A 26,037-nucleotide genomic window follows, 5' to 3' on the forward strand; every position below is an offset into this window, starting at 1 on the left:
TGTCTTCAATGTCAGGATTGCCCCTAATATCTTAAATAAATGATCTGAGAGTGAGTAATAGTCCATGGGCCCTATAAATTAATTAGCGGTCACCTGAGTTCTGATTCAGAATGAAACAAAGCCATATAAACACTATATATTAGCCTATCAGACCCATGAAATCAGTCAATGATTTTATAAATTGGATATGTTAAAATGCTATTATATTTCAAGGTAATAATTCTAACCAAGTTTAACTAATTTCCTGTGAAAATTGAGCAGCCTGCTGATGCTTAGAACCTTCACATAACTCACTCTACAGCCTGCTGATGCTTAGAACCTTCACATAACTCACTCTACAGCCTGCTGATGCTTAGAACCTTCACATAACTCACTCAACAGCCTGCTGATGCTTAGAACCTTCACATAACTCACTCTACAGCCTGCTGATGCTTAGAACCTTCACATAACTCACTCTACAGCCTGCTGATGCTTAGAACCTTCACATAACTCACTCAACAGCCTGCTGATGCTTAGAACCTTCACATAACTCACTCAACAGCCTGCTGATGTTTAGAACCTTCACATAACTCACTCAACAGCCTGCTGATGTTTAGAACCTTCACATAACTCACTCAACAGCCTGCTGATGTTTAGAACCTTCACATAACTCACTCAACAGCCTGCTGATGCTTAGAACCTTCACATAACTCACTCTACAGCCTGCTGATGCTTAGAACCTTCACATAACTCACTCTACAGCCTGCTGATGCTTAGAACCTTCACATAACTCACTCACAGCCTGCTGATGTTTAGACCTTCACATAACTCACTCTACAGCCTGCTGATGCTTAGAACCTTCACATAACTCACTCTACAGCCTGCTGATGCTTAGAACCTTCACATAACTCACTCTACAGCCTGCTGATGCTTAGAACCTTCACATAACTCACTCTACAGTCCTGCTGATATTTAGACCCTTCACATAACTCACTCTACAGCCTGCTGATTTTAGACCCTTCACATAACTCACTCTACAGCCTGCTGATGTATAGAACCTTCACATAAACTCTACAGCCTGCTGATGTATAGAACCTTTATTCACTTTACAGCCGCTGATGTTTGGAATTAAGCTTTAATTGGGACTTATTGCTGTTTCGACATTCATCATCAGTATATGTAATGACTATCACAATTAGACAACACTAGCCTTCCCCATCTATATTACCTTCAAGCTCTGCATGGAATTACACCCAAAGGTCGTTATAGGTTAACATATTTTTGTCATCCACATGGAATTACACCCAAAGGTCTGAATAAATAAATATATTTTTGTCATTTACACACTCATAACAAAACCATAAAAGTAGACAGTATCGACTTCAATATATTAGAACATACAGCACTACATGTAGGTTAGATGTAGTCATAGATAATAACAGCAATGATGTCATGGCAGCTTGGTAAGGAGTGAAAGGGAAATGGGGGAGGGAGGTGGAGGGGTGTGACAGGGGATTCCCTCATCCTTATACGGGTTGGGGGAGGCAGGGGATTCCCTTATCCTCATTAATGTTGTGGGAGACATGGGATTCCCCTATCCTCATTAGGGTTGGGAAAGACAGGGGATTCCCTTATCCTCATTAGGGTTGGGCTAGACAGGGGATTCCCTTATCCTCATTAGGGTTGGGGGAGACAGGGGATTCCCATATTCTAATTAGGGTTGGGGAGACAGGAAATTCCCATATTCTAATTAGGGTTGGAGGAGACAAGGGATTCTCTTTTCCTGATTTGTTTTGATCCACATATCATTACTAATCCCTGGTAAGACTTTCACTGGCAAGCTCAAACTCATCTTCAACATCCGGTTCTAACATCTCTATAATGTAATAGATCTTCTTACTTCTAGTCCAACTGTATGTGTTATCAAATCTCACAACATCTGAAAAACCAAAGTATTCTTTAGCTTTTAATGATATTCATCATATGATAATTATTGGTCAGTAATTATACAAAGAAATATAAAAAGATTTTATAGAACTAATGTAATTCTAGCAATTGAGGATAGTTTGTCAGGAGGAAAAAAAATGTTGATAAGGATAGAAATGGTGGCAAAAAATTAGGATACAAGCAACTTTTATTATTACAATGATCTATAAAGATCCTGCTTTTACTAAATCTGTAAATCAACAAACTCTAAATTCCCCTGTATGTACCAGTATCACGTATGTAATTGTCCCCTGTAATACTTATATGTATAAGTATCCCGTATGAAAATGTCCTCTGTAATATTTACATGTATAAGTATCCCATATGTAAATGTCCCCTGTTATACTTACATGTACCAGGATCACGTATGTAAATGTCCTCTGTAATACTTACATGTACCAGGATCCTGTATGTAAATGTCCCCTGTAATACTTACATGTACCAGTATCCCGTATGTAAATGTTCCCTGCTATAATTACATGTACCAGTATCCCGTATGTAAATGTCCCCTGTTATCCTTACATGTACCAGTATCCCGTATGTAAATGTCCCCTGTTATCCTTACATGTACCAGGATCCCGTATGTAAATGTTCCCTGTTATAATTACATTTACTAGGATCACGTATGTAAATGTCCCCTGTTATACTTACATGTACCAGGATCCCGTATGTAAATGTCCCCTGTAATACTTACATGTACCAGGATCCCGTATGTAAATGTCCCCTGTTATACTTACATGTACCAGGATCACGTATGTAAATGTCCTCTGTAATACTTACATGTACCAGGATCACTTATGTAAATGTCCCCTGTTATACTTACATGTACCAGGATCCTGTATGATGACACTGCCGTCCTCAGGAAACATGTGGCAGTCGACTCTCTTAGATGGAATTACCTCCTCCATTTCATGTGCCTTCTGCCTACTGTCTTTTGTCCGCTTATAAACTCCAAAGCCGAGATCATAACCTTCTGTGATGAACTGCCATCTATCAAATAATAAGCGGGTCATATGAAGACCGAAACCTTAAACAATATTCAAAGTGGAAGACTGTAATGAAGGTAAAAGATCAAAAGGAACCCTCAAGATGAACATTCCCTAAAAAATAATGATGAATCTGATCTGCTAATGTGGATGACTATCACCAGGGGAGGTAACTCATGGTCACATAATGGCACTAACAGCCACAGTCATACAGGCATCATACCACAGTTACATGGCTGTTGTCCACAAATGAAGTGCCAAATGTATTTTAGTTAGGCCATGGCAAAGTCTACAAGAGAGGTAACTCACCTAATGGCACTGTCTGCCCTAAAGCTGACAATGCAAGAAAAAAAATATTCATTAAAAGATTTAAAAACAAGAGATCCCAGAGGGATCTTGGCGCCCACCAAAGAATGATCTATGTCTGACAAAGGAAAGAGGGATCTTTTCTCTGCTTTTCAATCTTTTACTACATATTACTGCATATGAAATTTGAGAATGATCCTTTGAGTACTTTCAGAGATATATAACAGTAACAAACTTCAATTATCAAAAAACAAGATGGCTACCTGTCGGCCATCTTTTTGACCAATCTGAATATGCAATATGCACAACTAAGGTCCTAGGGGTACTTACGTATAAAATTTTAGACAGATCATTTCAGTACTTTTCTGAGAAAAAATGGTAACAATTTCAAAGTAAGCTTCAACTAATCAAAATCCTAGATGGCGGCCTGTTGGCCATCTTGTTCACCTTTCGGTCCGAAAATGCGATATGCACAACTAGACCCCTAGGGGAACCTGCACATGCAATTTTACACAGATCCCTTCAGAACTTTCTGAGAAATAGCGGTAACAAAATTCAATTGTCAAAATCAAACATGGCCGACCACCGATCGGTACCAAAATGCTATATGCATAACCAGGGACCGAGGGGACAATGCACATGAAATTTGAGACAGATCCCTTCAGAACTTTATGAGAAATAGTGGTAACAAACTGCAATTGTCAAAATCCAAGATGGCGGCCTGGCGGCCATCTTGTTGGTTGATCAGTCCCAAAATGCAATATGGACAACTATTGAATAGCGAAAGTCAACTGATTACAAATGTGTGTGGGTCACATGATTTATATAGGGGTCAACAGGCGTGTCGTATCCAAGCAGTTAAAACAAAATGGCGGCTGCACTTACCTATAAATGCAAGGGGTTGTCTCAAAAACGAACTTTGAATAAAAAACTTCATTATTATTTTTTAAATCTCAAATGCATAATTTTTAATTTTGCAGGGGACTATCAATATACAGGGGAGGTAACTCACCTAATGGCATTATCAGCATATCATAGTAAGATCAATATACAGGGGAGGTAACTTACCTAATGGCACTGTCAGCCAATCATAGTAAGATCAATATATAGGGGAGGTAACTCACCTAATGGCACTGTCCACCTATCATAGTAGGATCAATATACAGGGGAGGTAACTCACCTAATGGCATTGTCCGCCTATCATAGTAATATCAATATACAGGGGAGGTAACTCACCTAATGGCATTGTCCACCTATCATAGTAGGATCAATATACAGGGGAGGTAACTCACCTAATGGCACTGTCCACCTATCATAGTAGGATCAATATACAGGGGAGGTAACTCACCTAATGGCACTGTCCACCTATCATAGTAGGATCAATATACAGGGGAGGTAACTCACCTAATGGCATTGTCCGCCTATCATAGTAATATCAATATACAGGGGAGGTAACTCACCTAATGGCACTGTCAGCCAATCATAGTAAGATCAATATACAGGGGAGGTAACTCACCTAATGGCACTGTCAGCCTATCATAGTAAGATCAATATACAGGGGAGGTAACTCACCTAATGGCACTGTCAGCCTATCATAGTAAGATCAATATACAGGGGAGGTAACTTACCTAATGGCACTGTCAGTCAATTATAATAAGATCAATATACAGGGGAGGTAACTCACCTAATGGCACTGTCAGGCTCAGTAACTGTAAGGTCTACTTGTACTGACGACCCTCGACCGACTGTCACTGCTGTGTATTTGTCCATATCCAATGAATTAATGCTGATTTTAGAGTAAAAATCTTTTGGTACTTCCCCTCCTTGGCACACCTATTCAATACGAAAAGAAACAACAATAACAACATAGTACGACAAATCAATGTATTATTTCTGCTGTTTTATATTGTCACTCTTTGGTCTTGTGATAGTAATCAACACTTAATTAAACAGGCAGAAACTCCCTACCATGCTGATATAAAGTCATATATTTATTTGATATATAATACTACTATAGATAGAGAGCTGCCTACCAGAGCACCACAGCGGGGATCACAAGCTCCCTACCATGCTGATATAAAGTCAATATATTTGTTTAATATATAATACTACTATAGATAGAGAGCTGCCTACCAGAGCACCACAGCGAGGATCACAAGCTCCCTACCATGCTGATATAAAGTCAATATATTTATTTGATATATAATACTACTATAGATAGAGAGCTGCCTACCAGACACCACAGCGCATATCACAAGTTCCCTACCATGCTGATATAAAGTCAATATATTTGTTTGATATATAATACTACTATAGATAGAGAGCTGCCTACCAGAGCACCACAGCGCGGATCACAAGCTCCCTACCATGCTGATATAAAGTCAATATATTTATTTGATATATAATACTACTATAGATAGAGAGCTGCCTACCAGAGCACCACAGCACATATCACAAGCTCCCTACCATGCTGATATAAAGTCAATATATTTATTTGATATATAATACTACTATAGATAGAGAGCTGCCTACCAGAAGCACCACAGCGCGGATCACAAGCTCCCTACCATGCTGATATAAAGTCAATATATTATTTATTTGATATATAATACTACTATAGATAGAGAGCTGCCTACCAGAACACCACAGCGCGGATCACAAGCTCCCTACCATGCTGATATAAAGTCAATATATTTATTTGATATATAATACTACTATAGATAGAGAGCTGCCTACCAGAACACCACAGCGCGGATCACAAGCTCCCTACCATGCTGATATAAAGTCAATATATTTATTTGATATATAATACTACTATAGATAGAGAGCTGCCTACCAGAACACCACAGCGCATATCACAAGCTCCCTACCATGCTGATATGAAGTCAGTATATTTATTTGATATGTAATAGCTACTACCTATAAGGGTTGGGGGAGACAGGGGATTCCCATACAGGGTTGGGGAGACAGGGAATTCCCTACCATGCTGAGGAGATAAATTTTCAATTTATTTGTTTTGATCCACATATCATTACTAATCCCTGGTAGAGACTTACCACTGGCAAGCTCAGATCATCAAGCATCCGGTTCTAACATCTCTATAAAGTAATATATCTATCTTATTTACACACCAACTGTATTGTGTCATCAAATCTCACAACATCTGAAAAACCAAAGTATTCTTTAGCTTTTAATGATATTATCATATGATAATTTATTGGTCAGTAATTATACAAAGAAATACCAAAAAGATTTTATAGAGCTCCCTAATAACTAGCAATTGAGGATAGTTTGTCAGGAGGAAAAAAAAATGTTGATAAGGATAGAAATGGTGGCAAAAAAATTAGGATACAAGCAAACTTTTATTATTACAATGATCTATGATAAAGCTGCTTTTACTAAATCTGTAAATCAACAAACTAAATTCCCCTACCATATCATAATATGTAATTGTCCCCTGTAATACTTTATATGTATAAGTATGATATAAAAAATGTCCTCTGTAATATTTACATGTATAGTATCCCATATGAAAGCTGCCTACCAGATCACGTATGTAAATGTCCTACCATGTAATATTACAGTACCAGGATCCTGTATGTAAATGTCCCCTGTAATACTTACATGTACCAGTATCCCGTATGTAAATGTTCCCATGCTATAATTATGTAATATATAAATGTCCCCTGTTGATATATAATACTACTAGGATACGTATGAAAGTGCCTACCCTATAACACATGTACCAGTATCCCGTATGGATAAATGTCCCCTGTTATCCTTACCTACTACCAGGATGCTGTATAAATGTTCCCTGTTATAATATACATTTTTAGGATCACGTATGTAAATCCCCTGTTATACTTATAGATACCAGAGATCCCTACCAAATGTCCCCTGTAATACTTACATGTACCAGGATCCCGTATGTAAATGCTCCCCCTGTTATACTTAATGTACCATATATTTATTTGTATGTAAATTGTCCTCTATATACTTACATGTACCAGGATCACTTATGATAAAGCTCCCTCCCCATTATATACATATAGGATCCTGTATGATGATACTGAGAGCGTCCTCAGGAAACATGTGGCAGCGACTCTCTAGATGGAATTACCTCCTCCATTTCATGTGCCTTCTGCCATGCTGATATAAACTCCAAAGCCGAGATCATAACCTTCTTGATGAACTGCCATTTCAAATAATAAGCGGGTCATATGAAGACCGAAACCTTAAACAATATTCAAATAGACTGTAATGAAGGTAAAAGATCAAAAGGAACCCTCTGAACATTCCCTGATATAAAAAATATAATTTGATATAATCTACCTAATAGATGGAGACTATCACCAGGGGAGGTAACTCATGGTCACATAATGGCCCTAACAGCCAAGTCATCCATCATACCATGGCTGTTGAAATGAAGTGCCAAATATATTTATAGTTAGGCCATGGCAAAGTCTACAAGAGAGGTACTATATAATAATGGACTGTCTGCCCTAAAGCTGACAATGCAAGAAAAAAAAAATATTCATTAAAAGATTTAAAAACAAGAGATCCCAGAGGGACAAGCCGCCTGGCGCCCCACCAAAGATCACAAGCTCCCTATGTCTGATAAAGTCAATAGGGATCTTTTCTTGCTTTTTCATATCTTTTATATATTACTACATATGAAGATTTGAGAAGAGAGTACTTTCAGAGCTATACCAGTAACAAACCAATTATCAAACAAGCTCCCTACCATGCTATATGTCGGCCATATATTTTTTGACCAATCTGAATAGATAATATGCACCTAACCAGGGGTGCTGATCACAATATAAAATTTTAGTCAATATTTCAGTTTTTTGAAAAAATATAACAATAAGTACTATAATATCCTAGAGCGGCTGTTGGCATCTTGTTACCGAAAATGCGATACCAACTAGCTAGGGGAACCTGCACACCTTTTGCTGATATAAAGTCATATATATTTTCAGAACATTTCTGATAAATAGCTATAACAAAATTCAATTGTCAAAATCAAACATGGCCGACCACCGATCGGTACCAAAATGCTATATGCATAACCAGGGACCGAGGGGACAATGCTCCTTACACATGAAATTTGAGACATATCCCTTTCAGAACTTTATAGAAATAGCTGCCTACAAACTGCAATTGTCAAAATCACAAGATGGCCCTACCATCTTGTTGTTGATCATCCCAAAATGCAATATGGACAATATTGAATAGCGAAAGTCAACTGATATACAAATGTGTGTGGGTCACATGATTTTATATAGGGGTCAACAGGCCGTATCCAAGCAGTTAAAACAAAATGGCGGCTGCACTTACCTATAAATGCAAGGGGTTGTCTCAAAAACGAATTTAATAAAAAACTAATCATTATTATATATTTTTGATATCTAATGCATATATTTTTAAGCTGCCTACCAGGGGACTATCAATATACAGGGGAGGTAACTCCCTACCTAATGGCATTATAGCATATCATATAAGATCAATATACAGGGGAGGTAACTTACCTAATGGCACTGTCTGATATATCATATATTTATCAATATACTATAGGGGAGCTGCCTACCAGAACACCTAATGGCATCTGTCCCTACCATGCTGATAGTAGGATCAATATACAGGGGTTTGTAACTACCTAATGGCATTGTCCGCCCTATATAGTAATATCATAACTCACCTAATGGCATTGTCCACCTATCATAGATATAGGATCAATATATAGGGAGGTAACTACACCTAATAGAGAGCTGCACTGAACACCACACCGGCGGATATCAAAGTAGGATCAATATACAGGGGAGGTAATACTCACCTAACCAGGCTGTTATCCACTATTCTTTGTAGGTTCTATTACAGGGGTTGGTAATCACTATTGGCATGTACTCCTTTTCATAGTTAAGGTTAAATATACAGGGGAGGTAACTCAAATTATGGCCATTGTCCGCCTTATAATAGTAATATCATTATACAGGGGAGGTTACCCATCCTAATGGCAACTGTCAGCCAATCAATTGTTAGGATCAATATAACAGGGGAGGTTAACTCACTAATGGCAATTGTCAAGCCTATCTTAGTAAGATCAATTTTTACAGGATGGGAGGTAAATCTCTAATGGCTTCTGTCAGACCTTTTAATTGTTATGTTCAATATTCTGGGGACGGTAAACTTACCTAATGGCTCTGTCAGTCATAATATAATAAGATCTAATATTACAGGGGAGGTAACCAACTAAATGGCACTGTTTACAGGATCAGTAAATGTAAGGTTACTTGTACTGACGACCCTTGTTCGCCGACTGTCATGCTGTGTTTATTTGTCATATCAAATGAAGTAATGATGATGTTAGAGTAAAAATCTTGTGGTACTTCCCCTCCTTGGCACATCCCTATTCTTTAGGGAAACGGCCAGGATCAACAAGCTCCCTACCAACTAGCTGATATAAAGTCAAATAAAATGATTGTTTTGATATATAATACTACTATGAGTATAGAGGAAGCTGGCTATCCAGAACACAAACAGAAGCCAGGATCACAAGCTACACCTACCATGCTGTTATAAAGTCAATATATTTTATTTGATATATAATACTACTATAGATAGAAGAGCTGCCTACCAGAACACCACTGCAGCCGGATCACAAGCTCCCATACCATGCTGATATAAAGTCAATATATTTGTTTGATATATAATACTACTATAGATAGAGAGCTGCCTACCAGAGCACCACACAGCGTGGATCAACAAGCTCCCTACCATGCTGATATAAAGTCAATATATTTGTTTGATATATAATACTACTATAGATAGAGAGCTGCCTACCAGACACACAAACAGAGCACGGATCATCAAGCTCCCTACCATGCTGATATAAAGTCAATATATTTGTTTGATATATAATACTACTTCTATAGATAGAGAAGCTGCCTAACTACCAGATCACAAGCTCCCACAGTCATTATATTTATATATCACAAGCTCCCTACTCCTCCCATGCTGATATAAAGTCCCTCAATATATTTGTTTGATATATAATAATATACTATAGATAGAGAGCTGCCTACCAGAACACCACATGCGCGGATCACAAGCTCCCTACCATGCTGATATAAAGTCAATATATTTATTTGATATATAATACTACTATAGATAGAGAGCTGCCTACCAGTAATATCACCAGCAGCGCGGATTCACAAGCTCCCTACCATGCTGATATAAAGTCAATATATTTATTTGATATATTAATTACTACTATAGATAGAGAGCTGCCTACCAGAACACCACAGCGCGGATCACAAGCTCCCTACCATGCTGATATAAAGTCAATATATTTATTTTGATATATAATACTACATATAGATAGAGAGCTGACCTACCAGCACCCAGATCACAAGATCCCTACCATGCGGATATAAATTCAATATATCGCCTACCCATATATGAATTATACTATAGATAGAAAGTGGCCTACCAGGAACACAACGGCCAGGAATCACAAGCTCCCTATTTGATATATCAATATATCTTATTTGACTATATATAGATAGATAGAGAGCTGCCTACCAGAACACCACAGCACAGGATCACAAGCTCCCCTACCATGCTGATATGTAAAGTCAATATATTTGTTTGATATATATATTACTACTATAGATAGAGAGCTGCCTACCAGAAACACCGGAACGGGCCTACCATGCAGGATCAATATAGCTCCCTACCATGCTGATATAAAGTCAATATAGTCTTTACCTGTTTGATATATATAATACTACTATATAGATATAGAGAGCTGCCTACCAGAGCACCACAGCGGTGGATCACAAGCTCCCTACCATGCTGATATAAAGTCAATATATTTATTTGATATATAATACTACTATAGATAGAGAGCTGCCTACCAGAGCACCACAGCACATATCACAAGCTCCCTACCATGCTGATATAAAGTCAATATATTTGTTTGATATATAATACTACTATAGATAGAGAGCTGCCTACCAGAACACCACAGCACGGATCACAAGCTCCCTACCATGCTGATATAAAGTCAATATATTTATTTGATATATAATACTACTATAGATAGAGAGCTGCCTACCAGTGGCGGACAAGCACCTACAGCTGATATAAAGTACACAAGCTCCCTTACCATAGAGAGCTGATACCAGGAGAACACCAAAGTCACATATATTTATTTGCTGATATATAATATTTATTTGATATATAATACTACTATAGATAGAGAGCTGCCTACCAGAACACACCACCAGCACAGGATCACAAGCTCCCTACCATGCTGATATAAAGTCAATATATTTATTTGATATATAATACTACTATAGATAGAGAGCTGCCTACCAGAAACACAACGGCAGCCAGGATCACAAGCTCCCCTACCATGCTGATATAAAGTCAAATATATTTGTTTGATATATAATACTACTATAGATAGAGAGCTGCCTACCAGAGACACACACTAGCCAGCGGATCACAAGCTCCCTACCATGCTGATATAAAGTCAATATATTTATTTTGATATATATAATACTATATAGATAGAGAGCTGGCCTACCAGAACACCACAGCGGGGATCACAAGCTCCCTACCATGCTGATATAAAGTCATTATCGTATTTGAGGGCCCTAATTACTACTGTCAATATATTTTGTCATTTTGATATAGATTATAATAGATACTATAGATGATATAGAGAGCTGCCTACTTAGATAGAGAATCGACATACCAGAACACCAACAGTGCGGATATCACAAGCTCACTACCATGCTGATATAAAGTCAATATTATTGTGTTTGTTATATAATACATATTACTAAATAGAGAAGCTGCCTACAGACCAAAACAATCACAAGCTGCCTACCTATGATTAAGATAGAGATATATAATACTACTAGAAGTGTGGATGACCTACCAGTCAACTAATGCCGTGGATCACAAGCTCCCTACATGCTGATATATAGTCAATTATATTTATTTGATATATAATTATACTATAGATAGAGAGCTGCCTACCAGAGCACACAACGGCCAGATCACAAGCTCCCTACCATGCTGATATTAAAGTCAAATATATTTGTTTGATATATAATACTACTATAGATAGAGGAGCTGCCTACCAGACCACCACGGCCTGGATATCACAAGGCTCCCTACCATGCTGATATAAAGTCAATATATTGATTTTATTTGATATATAAATAGCTGACCCCTACTATAGATAGAGAGCTTGCCATACCCAGATGTACACCAAAGCCCCTATAGATAGAGTGCGGATCACAAGCTCCCTTACCATGCTGATTATGTTTGATTTAGAAGTCATATTTAGAGTCTGCCTACCAGGAAACACCAGATATATCATCAAAGCTCACTTGATAATATATTTATTGATATTATCGGAGCTATTGACCTCTCCAGTAACAAAGGCCAGGATTTAGCTCCCCTACCATGCTGATATAAGTCAATATTTTTTGTTTGATATATAATACTACTATAGATCGTGAGAGCTTGCCTACCAGAAACACAAGTGCAGGATTCACAAGCTCCCTACCATGCTGATATAAAGTCAATATATTTGTTTTGATATATAATACTACTATAGATAGAGAGCTGCCTACCAGAACACCACAGCACAGGATCACAAGCTCCCTACCATGCTGATATAAAGTCAATATATTTATTTGATATATAATACTACTATAGATAGAGAGCTGCCTACCAGAACACCACAGCGAGGATCACAAGCTCCCTACCATGCTGATATAAAGTCAATATATTTATTTGATATATAATACTACTATAGATAGAGAGCTGCCTACCAGAACACCACAGCACAGGATCACAAGCTCCCTACCATGCTGATATAAAGTCAATATATTTGTTTGATATATAATACTACTATAGATAGAGAGCTGCCTACCAGAACACAACGGCCAGGATCACAAGCTCCCTACCATGCTGATATAAAGTCAATATATTTGTTTGATATATAATACTACTATAGATAGAGAGCTGCCTACCAGAACACCACAGCACAGATCACAAGCTCCCTACCATGCTGATATAAAGTCAATATATTTGTTTGATATATAATACTACTATAGATAGAGAGCTGCCTACCAGAACACCACAGCGAGGATCACAAGCTCCCTACCATGCTGATATAAAGTCAATATATTTATTTGATATATAATACTACTATAGATAGAGAGCTGCCTACCAGAACACAACGGCCAGGATCACAAGCTCCCTACCATGCTGATATAGATATAAAGTCAATATATTTGTTTTGATATATAATACTACTATAGATAGAGAGCTGCCTACCAGAACACCACAGCAGGGATCACAAGCTCCCTACCATGCTGATATAAAGTCAATATATTTATTTGATATATAATACTACTATAGATAGAGAGCTGCCTACCAGAACACCACAGCCAGGATCACAAGCTCCCTACCATGCTGATATAAAGTCAATATATTTATTTGATATATAATACTACTATAGATAGAGAGCTGCCTACCAGAACACCACAGCGAGGATCACAAGCTCCCTACCATGCTGATATAAAGTCAATATATTTGTTTGATATATAATACTACTATAGATAGAGAGCTGCCTACCAGAACACCACAGCGCGGATCACAAGCTCCCTACCATGCTGATATAAAGTCAATATATTTATTTGATATATAATACTACTATAGATAGAGAGCTGCCTACCAGAGCACCACAGCCAGGATCACAAGCTCCCTACCATGCTGATATAAAGTCAATATATTTATTTGATATATAATACTACTATAGATAGAGAGCTGCCTACCAGAGCACCAAAGCGCGGATCACAAGCTCCTTACCATGCTGATATAAAGTCAATATATTTATTTGATATATAATACTACTATAGATAGAGAGCTGCCTACCAGAGCACCACAGCGTGGATCACAAGCTCCCTACCATGCTGATATAAAGTCAATATATTTATTTGATATATAATACTACTATAGATAGAGAGCTGCCTACCAGAGCACCACAGCGTGGATCACAAGCTCCCTACCATGCTGATATAAAGTCAATATATTTATTTGATATATAATACTACTATAGATAGAGAGCTGCCTACCAGAGCACCACAGCGAGGATCACAAGCTCCCTACCATGCTGATATAAAGTCAATATATTTGTTTGATATATAATACTACTATAGATAGAGAGCTGCCTACCAGAGCACCACAGCGCAGGATCACAAGCTCCCTACCATGCTGATATAAAGTCAATATATTTGTTTGATATATAATACTAACTACTACTATAGATAGAGAGCTGCCTACCAGAACACCACAGCACGGATCACAAGCTCCCTACCATGCTGATATAAAGTCAATATATTTATTTGATATATAATACTACTATAGATAGAGAGCTGCCTACCAGAAACACCACAGCGCGGATCACAAGCTCCCTACCATGCTGATATAAAGTCAATATATTTATTTGATATATAATACTACTATAGATAGAGAGCTGCCTACCAGAACACCACAGCAGGATCACAAGCTCCCTACCATGCTGATATAAAGTCAATATATTTATTTGATATATAATACTACTATAGATAGAGAGCTGCCTACCAGAACACCACAGCAGGATCACAAGCTCCCTACCATGCTGATATAAAGTCAATATATTTATTTGATATATAATACTACTATAGATAGAGAGCTGCCTACCAGAACACAAAGCACAGGATCACAAGCTCCCTACCATGCTGATATAAAGTCAATATATTTATTTGATATATAATACTACTATAGATAGAGAGCTGCCTACCAGAACACCACAGCACATATCACAAGCTCCCTACCATGCTGATATAAAGTCAATATATTTATTTGATATATAATACTACTATAGATAGAGAGCTGCCTACCAGAACACCACAGCGCGGATCACAAGCTCCCTACCATGCTGATATAAAGTCAATATATTTGTTTGATATATAATACTACTATAGATAGAGAGCTGCCTACCAGAACACAACGGCCAGGATCACAAGCTCCCTACCATGCTGATATAAAGTCAATATATTTATTTGATATATAATACTACTATAGATAGAGAGCTGCCTACCAGAACACCACAGCGCGGATCACAAGCTCCCTACCATGCTGATATAAAGTCAATATATTTATTTGATATATAATACTACTATAGATAGAGAGCTGCCTACCAGAGCACAACGGCGCAGGATCACAAGCTCCCTACCATGCTGATATAAAGTCAATATATTTATTTGATATATAATACTACTATAGATAGAGAGCTGCCTACCAGAACACCACAGCGCAGGATCACAAGCTCCCTACCATGCTGATATAAAGTCAATATATTTATTTGATATATAATACTACTATAGATAGAGAGCTGCCTACCAGAACACCACAGCGCAGATCACAAGCTCCCTACCATGCTGATATAAAGTCAATATATTTATTTGATATATAATACTACTATAGATAGAGAGCTGCCTACCAGAACACCACAGCACAGATCACAAGCTCCCTACCATGCTGATATAAAGTCAATATATTTATTTGATATATAATACTACTATAGATAGAGAGCTGCCTACCAGAACACCACAGCGCAGGATCACAAGCTCCCTACCATGCTGATATAAAGTCAATATATTTGTTTGATATATAATACTACTATAGATAGAGAGCTGCCTACCAGAGCACCACAGCGAGGATCACAAGCTCCCTACCATGCTGATATAAAGTCAATATATTTGTTTGATATATAATACTACTATAGATAGAGAGCTGCCTACCAGAGCACCACAGCGGGGATCACAAGCTCCCTACCATGCTGATATTAAAGTCAATATATTTGTTGATATATAATACTACTATAGATAGAGAGCTGCCTACCAGAACACCACAGCACAGGATCACAAGCTCCCTACCATGCTATAAAGATATTTGTTTGATATATAATACTACTATAGATAGAGAGCTGCCTACCAGAGCACCACAGCGAGGATCACAAGCTCCCTACCATGCTGATATAAAGTCAATATATATTATTTGATATATAATAGCATGTAGTCACAGAATTTGACTACTTACTTGTGCCTTGTATCTTGTATTCTAGATGCTGTACTTGTGAGGAATTGACTTTTACTTGTGGTGTATTTCTAGAGAATTGACTTACTTGTGCTGTGTATTCTAGAGAATTGACTTACTTGTGCTGTGTATTCTAGAGAATATTGACTTACGTGTGCTGTGTATTCTAGAGAATTGACTTACTTGTGCTGTGTATTCTAGAGAAAATTGATACCTTACTTGTGCTGTTACTTACTTAACTTGTGCTGTGTATTCTAGTGAGACTTGACTTACTTGTGCTGTGTATTCTAGAGAATTGACTTACTTGTGCTGTGTATTCTAGAGAATTGACTTACTTGTGCTGTGTATTCTAGAGAATTGACTTTACTTGTGTGCTAATGTATTCTAGAGAATTGACTTACTTGTGCTGTGTATTCTAGAGAATTGACTTACTTGTGCTGTGTATTCTAGAGACTTGACTTACCTGTACTGTGTATTCTAGAGAATTGACTTACTTGTGCTGTGTATTGTAGAGAATTGACTTACTTGTGCTGTGTATTCTAGAGAATTGACTTACTTGTGCTGTGTATTCTATAGAGAATTGACTTACTTGTGCTGTGTATTGTTATTTCTAGAGAATTAGAGAATTGACTTTACTTGTGCTGTGTATTCTAGAGAATTGACTTACTTGTGCTGTGTATTCTAGAGAATTGACTTACTTGTGCTGTGTATTCTAGAGAATTGACTTACTTGTGCTGTGTATTCTAGAGAATTGACTTACTTGTGCTGTGTATTCTAGAGAATTGACTTACTTGTGTGCTGTGTATTCTAGAGAATTGACTTTACATGTGCTGTGTGTGTATTCTAGAGAATTGAGACTTTACTTGTGCGTGTGTATTCTAGAGAATTGTACTTACTTGTGCTGTGTATTCTGTGTAATTCTAGTGAATTGACTTACTTGTGCTGTGTATTCTAGAGAATTGACTTACTTGCTGCTGTGTATTCTAGAGAATTTGACTTACTTGTGCTGTGTATTCTAAAGAATGTGAACTTTTACTTGTGCTGTGGTATTCTCTAGAGAATTGACTTACTTGTGCAGTGTATTTCTGAGACAAACCGTGACTTACATGTGCTGTGTATTCTAGAGAATTGACTTACCTGTGAATTGTGTGTATTCTAGAGAATTGACTTACTTGTGCTGTGTATTCTAGAGAATTGACTTACTTTGTGCTGTGTATTCAAGAGAAATTGACTTACTTGTGCTGTGTATTCTAGAGAATTGAACTTACTTGTGGTGTGTATTCTAGAGAAGTGACTTACTTGTGCTGTGTGTATTCTAGAGAATTGACTTACTTGTGCTGTGTATTCTAGAGAATTGACTTACTTTTGTGCTGTGTATTCTAGAGAATTGACTTAACTTGTGCTGTGTATTCTAGAGAATTGACTTACTTGAGCTGTGTATTCTAGAGAATTGACTTACTTGTGCTTTGTATTCTAGAGATTGACTTACTTGTGCTGTGTATTCTAGAGAATTGACTTACTTGTGCTGTGTATTCTAGAGAATTGACTTACTTGTGCTGTGTATTCTAGAATATTGACTTACTTGTGCTGTGTATTCTAGAGAATTGACTTACTTGTGTGTTTTGTATTCTAGAGAATTGACTTACTTGTGCTGTGTATTCTAGAGAATTGACTTACTTGTGCTGTGTATTCTAGAGAATTGACTTACTTGTGCTGTGTATTCTAGAGAATTGACTTACTTGTGCTGTGTATTCTAGAGAATTGACTTACTTGTGCTGTGTATTCTAGAGAATTGACTTACTTGTGCTGTGTATTCTAGAGAACTTGACTTACTTGTGCTAGTGTATTCTAGAGACTTGACTTACTTGTGCTGTGTATTCTAGAGAATTGACTTACTTGTGCTGTGTATTCTAGAGAATTGACTTACTTGTGCTGTGTATTCTAGAGACTTGACTTACTTGTGGTGTGTATTCTAGAGAATTGACTTACTTGTGCTGTTGTATTCTAGAGAATTTGACTTACTTGTGCTGTGTATTCTAGAGAATTGACTTACTTGTGCTGTGTATTCTAGAGAATTGACTTACTTGTGCTGTGTATTCTAGAGAATTGACTTACTTGTGCTGTGTATTCTAGAGAATTGACTTACTTGTGCTGTGTATTCTAGAGAATTGACTTTACTTGTGCTGTGTATTCTAGAGAATTGACTTACTTGTGCTGTGTATTCTAGAGAATTGACTTACTTGTGCTGTGTATTCTAGAGAATTGACTTACTTGTGCTGTGTATTCTAGAGAATTGACTTACTTGTGCTGTGTATTCTAGAGAATTGACTTACTTGTGCTGTGTATTCTAGAGAATTGACTTACTTGTGGTGTGTATTCTAGAGAATTGACTTACTTGTGCTGTGTATTCTAGAGAATTGACTTACTTGTGCTGTGTATTCTAGAGACTTGACTTACTTGTGCTGTGTATTCTAGAGAATTGACTTACTTGTGCTGTGTATTCTAGAGAATTGACTTACTTGTGTGTTGTATTCTAGAGAATTGACTTACTTGTGCTGTGTATTCTAGAGAATTGACTTACTTGTGCTGTGTATTCTAGAGAATTGACTTACTTGTGCTGTGTACTCTAGAGAATTGACTTACTTGTGCTGTGTATTCTAGAGAATTGACTTACTTGTGCTGTGTATTCTAGAGAATTGACTTACTTGTGCTGTGTATTCTAGAGACTTGACTTACTTGTGCTATGTGTATTCTAGAGACTTGACTTACTTGTGCTGTGTATTCTAGAGAATTGACTTACTTGTGCTGTGTATTTCTAGAGAATTGACTTACTTGTGGTGTGTATTCTAGAGACTTGACTTACATGTTTTGTGTATTCTAGAGAATTGCCTATTTTGCTGTGTATTCTAGAGAATTGACTTACTTGTGCTGTGTATTCTAGAGAATTGACTTACTTGTGCTGTGTATTCTAGAGAATTGACTTACTTGTGCTGTGTATTCTAGAGAATTGACTTACTTGTGCTGTGTATTCTAGAGAATTGACTTACTTGTGCTGTGTTTTCTAGAGAATTGACTTACTTGAGCCGTGTACTCACGAGAATTGACTTACTTGTGCTGTGTATTCTAGAGAATTGACTTACTTGTGCTGTGTATTCTAGAGAATTGACTTACTTGTGCTGTGTATTCTAGAGAATTGACTTACTTGTGCTGTGTATTCTAGAGAATTTGACTTACCTGTGCCTGTGTATATTCTAGAACTTGGACTTACGTTGTGGTGTGTATTCTAGAGAATTGACTTAACTTGTGGTGTGTATTCTAGAGAATTGACTTACTTGTGGTGTGTATTCTAGAGAATTGACTTACTTGTGCTGTGTATTCTAGAGAATTGACTTACTTGTGCTGTGTATTCTAGAGAATTGACTTACTTGTGCTGTGTATTCTAGAGAATTGACTTACTTGTGCTGTGTATTCTAGAGAATTGACTTACTTGTGCTGTGTATTCTAGAGAATTGACTTACTTGTGCTGTGTATTCTAGAGAATTGACTTACTTGTGCTGTGTATTCTAGAGAATTGACTTACTTGTGCTGTGTATTCTAGAGAATTGACTTACTTGTGGTGTGTATTCTAGAGAATTGACTTACTTGTGCTGTGTATTCTAGAGAATTGACTTACTTGTGCTGTGTATTCTAGAGAATTGACTTACTTGTGCTGTGTATTCTAGAGAATTGACTTACTTGTGCTGTGTATTCTAGAGAATTGACTTACTTGTGCTGTGTGTACTCTAGAGAATTGACTTACTTGTGTGGTGTGTATTCTAGAGAATTGACTTACTTGTGCTGTGTATTCTAGAGAATTGACTTACTTGTGCTGTGTATTCTAGAGAATTGACTTACTTGTGCTGTGTATTCTAGAGAATTGACTTACTTGTGCTGTGTATTCTAGAGAATTGACTTACTTGTGCTGTGTATTCTAGAGAATTGACTTACTTGTGTGTTGTATTCTAGAGACTTGACTTACTTGTGCTGTGTATTCTAGAGAATTGACTTACTTGTGCTGTGTATTCTAGAGAATTGACTTACTTGTGCTGTGTATTCTAGAGAATTGACTTACTTGTGCTGTGTATTCTAGAGAATTGACTTACTTGTGCTGTGTATTCTAGAGAATTGACTTACTTGTGCTAGTGTATTCTAGAGACTTGACTTACTTGTGGTGTGTATTCTAGAGAATTGACTTACTTGTGCTGTGTATTCTAGAGAATTGACTTACTTGTGCTATGTATTCTAGAGACTTGACTTACTTGTGACAGTGTATTCTAGAGAATTGACTTACTTGTGCTGTGTATTCTAGAGAATTGACTTACCTTGTGCTGTGTATTCTAGAGAATTGACTTACTTGTGCTGTGTATTCTAGAGAATTGACTTACTTGTGCTGTGATATCTAGAGAATTGACTTACTTGTGCTGTGTATTCTAGAGAATTGACTTACTTGTGCTGTGTATTCTAGAGAATTGACTTACTTGTGCTGTGTGTATTCTAGAGAATTGACTTACTTGTGCTGTGTATTCTAGAGATTGACTTACTTTGTGCTGTGTATTCTAGAGAATTGACTTACTTGTGCTGTGTATTCTAGAGAATTGACTTACTTGTGCTGTGTATTCTAGAGAATTGAACACTTACTTGTGCTGTGTATTCTAGAGAATTGACTTACTTGTGCTGTGTATTCTAGAGAATTGACTTACTTGTGCTGTGTATTCTAGAGAATTGACTTACTTGTGCTGTGTATTCTAGAGAATTGACTTATTTGTGGTGTGTATTCTAGTGAATTGACTTACTTGTGCTGTGTATTCTAGAGAATTGACTTACTTGTGCTGTGTATTCTAGAGAGAATTGACTTACTTGTGCTGTTGTATTCTAGAGAATTGACTTACTTGTGTAGTGTATTCTAGAGAATTGACTTACTTGTGCTAGTGTATTCTAGAGAATTGACTTACTTGTGCTGTGTATTCTAGAGAATTGACTTACTTGTGCTGTGTGTGTATTCTAGAGAATTGACTTACTTGTGCTGTGTATTCTAGAGAATTGACTTACTTGTGCTGTGTATTCTAGAGAATTGACTTACTTGTGCTGTGTATTCTAGAGAATTGACTTACTTGTGCTGTGTATCTATAGAGACTTAATTGACTTACTTGTGCTGTGGTATTCTAGAGACTTGACTTACTTGTGCTGTGTATTCTAGAGAATTGACTTACTTGTGCTGTGTATTCTAGAGAATTGACTTACTTGTGCTGTGTATTCTAGAGAATTGACTTACTTGTGTGCTGTGTATTCTAGAGAATTGACTTACTTGTGCTGTGTAGAGAATTGACTTTCTAGAGTATTGGACTTACTTGTGCTGTGTATTCTAGAGAATTGACTTACTTGTGCTGTGTATTCTAGAGAATTGACTTACTTGTGCTGTGTATTCTAGAGAATTGACTTACTTGTGCTGTGTATTCTAGAGAATTGACTTACTTGTGCTGTGTATTTCAAGAGAACTTGACTTACTTGTGCTGTGTATTCTAGAGAATTGACTTACTTGTGCTGTGTAATTCTAGAGAATTGACATTACTTGTGCTGTGTATTCTAGAGAATTGACTTAGCTTGTGCTGTGTATTCTAGAGAGAATTGACTTTACTTGTGCTATGTATTCTAGAGACTTGACTTACTTGTGCTAGTGTATTCTAGAGAATTGACTTACTTGTGCTGTGTATTCTAGAGAAATTGACTTTACTTGTGCTGTGTATCTCTAAGAGAATTGACTTACTTGTGCTGTGTACTCTAGAGAATTGACTTACTGTTGCTGTTGTATTGAAGAGTGACTTACCTTGGTGCTGTGATTCTAGAGAATTGACTTACTTGTGCTGTGTATTCTAGAGAATTGACTTACTTGTGCTGTGTATTCTAGAGAATTGACTTACTGTGTATTTGTGTGACTTACTGTACTGTGTATTCTAGAGAATTGACTTACTTGTGCTGTGTATTGTAGAGAATTGACTTCTAGAGAATTGACTTACTTTGTGCTGTAGAGAATTGACTTATTGTATTCTAGAGATTGACTTACTTGTGCTGTGTTATTTGAATTGACTTACTTGTGCTGTGTATTCTAGAGAATTGACTTACTTGTGCTGTTATTCTAGAGAATTGACTTACTTGTGCTATTGGATTTGATACATTGAGCATGATATTCATTACTATGCTGATGTACCTCTAGAGAATTGACTTACTTATGTAAGCATATAGTAGTGTATTCTAGGAGAGTAATTGACTGTACTTGTTACTGTGAATGTATATTCTAGATAGAATTTGACTTACATTGTGTATATATCATATAGAGACAGGTATCTTACAGGACAGTATATTCCAGGGTATCATAGAGGTTGACTTAAATCATATAGCCTTGTAATCACAGGTATCCTTATAGGACATGATTCATACAGGATAGGTATCATAGACAGGACAGGTATTCATACTAGGACAGTAAGGAAGGTATTCATACATGCAGGTTTCATACAGGACAGGTATCTTACTTTGGAACAGGTATACAGGTATCATAGACAGATTCGAATTAGAATTGTGACAGGTATCATAGAGGGATATAGGTAGGTATCATATAGTATCAACAGGACTACAGGTATAATCATAAGGGGCAGGTATCATATATGGACAAGGTCATCAGGGACAGGTTCATATAGGACAGGACAGGTAGGACAGGTATCATATAGGACAGGTATCATATAGGACAGGTATCATATAGGATAGGACTATATCATATAGGACAGGACAGGTTCATATAGGAAAGGTATCATACAGGACAGGTATCATTAGGCTATCAGGGACAGGATATCATAAAGGACTAGGTATCATATAGGACAGGTATCATACAGGACAGGTGTATAACATACTCACAATTTTCATATAGGAAGGTAACAGACAGTATCATATAGGACAATCATTATTGGACAGGTATCATATAGGGACAGGTATCATATAGGATCAGGTACACAGGTAATGTTAATACAGGACAGGTATTCATATAGGACAGAGTATATAGATACAGGAGTATCATGATATCGTATTAGGACAGGTATCTATAGGTAAGGACAGGTATCATACAGGACTGGATATGCACATATGGAAGGTATCATTCATGAGGACAGGTATCATATCAGGACAGGTATCATACAGGACAGGGTATCATACAGGACAGGTATCATATAGGACAGGTTATCATATAGGACAGGTATCATACAGGACAGGTATCATACAGGACAGGTATCATATAGGACAGGTATCATATAGGACAGGTATCATATAGGACAGGTATCATACAGGACAGGTATCATACAGGACAGGTATCATACAGGACAGGTATCATATAGGACAGGTATCATACAGGACAGGTATCATATAGGACAGGTATCATACAGGACAGGTATCATACAGGACAGGTATCATATAGGACAGGTATCATATAGGACAGGTATCATATAGGACAGGTATCATACAGGACAGGTATCATACAGGACAGGTATCATATAGGACAGGTATCATACAGGACAGGTATCATATAGGACAGGTATCATACAGGACAGGTATCATATAGGACAGGTATCATATAGGTATCATATAGGACAGGTATCATACAGGACAGTATCATATAGGACAGGTATCATACATACAGGACAGGTATCATACAGGGACAGGTATCATATAGGACGGGTATCATACAGGACAGGTATCATATAGGACAGGTATCATATAGGACAGGTATCATACAGGACAGGTATCATACAGGACAGGTATCATACAGGACAGGTATCATATAGGACAGGTATCATACAGGACAGGTATCATACAGGACAGGTATCATATAGGACAGGTATCATACAGGACAGGTATCATATAGGACAGGTATCATATAGGACAGGTATCATACAGGACAGGTATCATATAGGACAGGTATCATACAGGACAGGTATCATATAGGACAGGTATCATATAGGACAGGTATCATACAGGACAGGTATCATATAGGACAGGTATCATATAGGACACAGGTATCATACACAGGACACAGGTATCATAATAGGACAGGTATCATACAGGACAGGTATCATATAGGACAGGTATCATACAGACAGACAGGTATCATACAGGACAGGTATCATAGGGACAGGTATCATATAGGACAGGTATCATACAGGACAGTTATCTATATAGGACACAGGTATCATATAGGACAGGTATCATTACAGGACAGGTATAAGGCACAGGTATATAGGACAGGTATCATATAGGACAGGTATCATACAGGACAGGTATCATACAGGATAGGTATCATTATAGGATCTGGTATCCATATTAGGACAGGTAATCATACAGGTTCTGGTATCCATATAGAGATAGGTATCATATCAGGACAGGTATCTTAATAGGACAGGTATTCATTTTAGACAGGTATTATACAGGAAGTTATCATAACAGGAAAAGGTATCATTCAGCGACAGGTATCATACAGGACAGGTATTCATACAGGACAGGGTATCATACAGTAAAGTGTATCAAACAAGGCAGGTATCACACAGTACATGTAGATAATGGACAGGTATCTATAGGACAAGCTATCATACAGGACAGGTATAATTTAGGATAGGTTCACACATGACAGGTAGCCATATAGGATAGGTATCACATAGGACCAGGTATCATATTGATATTTAGATTTAACTTAGGACAGGCTATCATATAGGTACAGGGATCACATAAAGGACCAGGTATCTGTCAGACAAGGTATTCATATAGGACCAGGTATCATACAGGACAGGTTTTCATAACATGGACCTGGTTATCATATAGGGACAGGTATCATATAGGACAGATATCATATAGGACAGGTATATCATATAGGTCCAGTATAATACAGGGACAGGTATATATAGAAATTTATTTTTAAGTCACAAAAAATAACAAAAAAAAAAAATGATAGGTATTCATATAGGAAGTATCATACAGGACATTGGAGGGATTTTATCAAATAGGGACAGTTATCCATACATTACAGGTATCATAATGAAAGGTATCATAAAGGACATGTAACGATATAGGACATATTAACATATAGGACATGGATATAAATATTAGGACAGAGTAATCATACAGGACAGGTATCATACATGGACAGGTATCATACAGGGCAGTAACATATATGACAGTTTCATACAGGACAGGTATCATATAGGACAGTGTATCATATAGGACAGGTACTTACTTTTTGGGTTATATTTGGACTACTTACTTGACAGAGAATTGACTTACTTGTAGGTGGTATACACTTGTCTATGTATTCTAGAGATTACTTACTTTTTTCAGGACATTACTTTGACAGGTATCATTGTTGTGTGTATTCTAGAGAATTTATTTACTTGTGACAGTGTATTCATAGAGAATTTACTTACTTGTGTGTGATATTCAGAATTGACTTACTGTTGTGGTATCATTCTAGGACAGGACTTACTTGACAGGTATATATAGAGAATTGATACTTGGTGTCATAGATCTATATCTTCATAATTGA

At 37.1% G+C, this 26,037-nt stretch overlaps 2 protein-coding genes across 2 annotated transcripts in view; both read right to left on the reverse strand.

The window, feature by feature from the left end:
• Positions 1-1,057: 1,057 nt before the first annotated feature.
• LOC138332396 (SEC14-like protein 2) lies at positions 1,058-5,305 on the reverse strand. Its single transcript, XM_069280487.1, has 4 exons — positions 5,291-5,305; positions 4,942-5,090; positions 2,789-2,955; positions 1,058-1,918 (listed from the first exon to the last, which is right to left on the reverse strand). The coding sequence occupies exons 2-4, from the start codon at positions 5,025-5,027 to the stop codon at positions 1,791-1,793; spliced, it is 381 nt and encodes a 126-aa protein (XP_069136588.1). The 5' UTR covers positions 5,028-5,090; positions 5,291-5,305; the 3' UTR covers positions 1,058-1,790.
• A 2,082-nt stretch (positions 5,306-7,387) lies between these two features.
• The window catches only part of LOC138330790 (SEC14-like protein 3), a 43,521-nt gene continuing 24,871 nt past the window's right edge, over positions 7,388-26,037 (reverse strand). Inside the window, exon 5 of the mRNA XM_069278309.1 lies at positions 7,388-7,491. Within this exon, the coding sequence (XP_069134410.1) occupies positions 7,388-7,491 (104 nt within the window). The remainder of the gene's footprint in view (positions 7,492-26,037) is intronic.

Source organism: Argopecten irradians, chromosome 9 (genome assembly GCF_041381155.1).
Source record: "Argopecten irradians isolate NY chromosome 9, Ai_NY, whole genome shotgun sequence".
In the NCBI taxonomy this organism is placed as follows: Eukaryota; Metazoa; Mollusca; class Bivalvia; order Pectinida; family Pectinidae; genus Argopecten; species Argopecten irradians.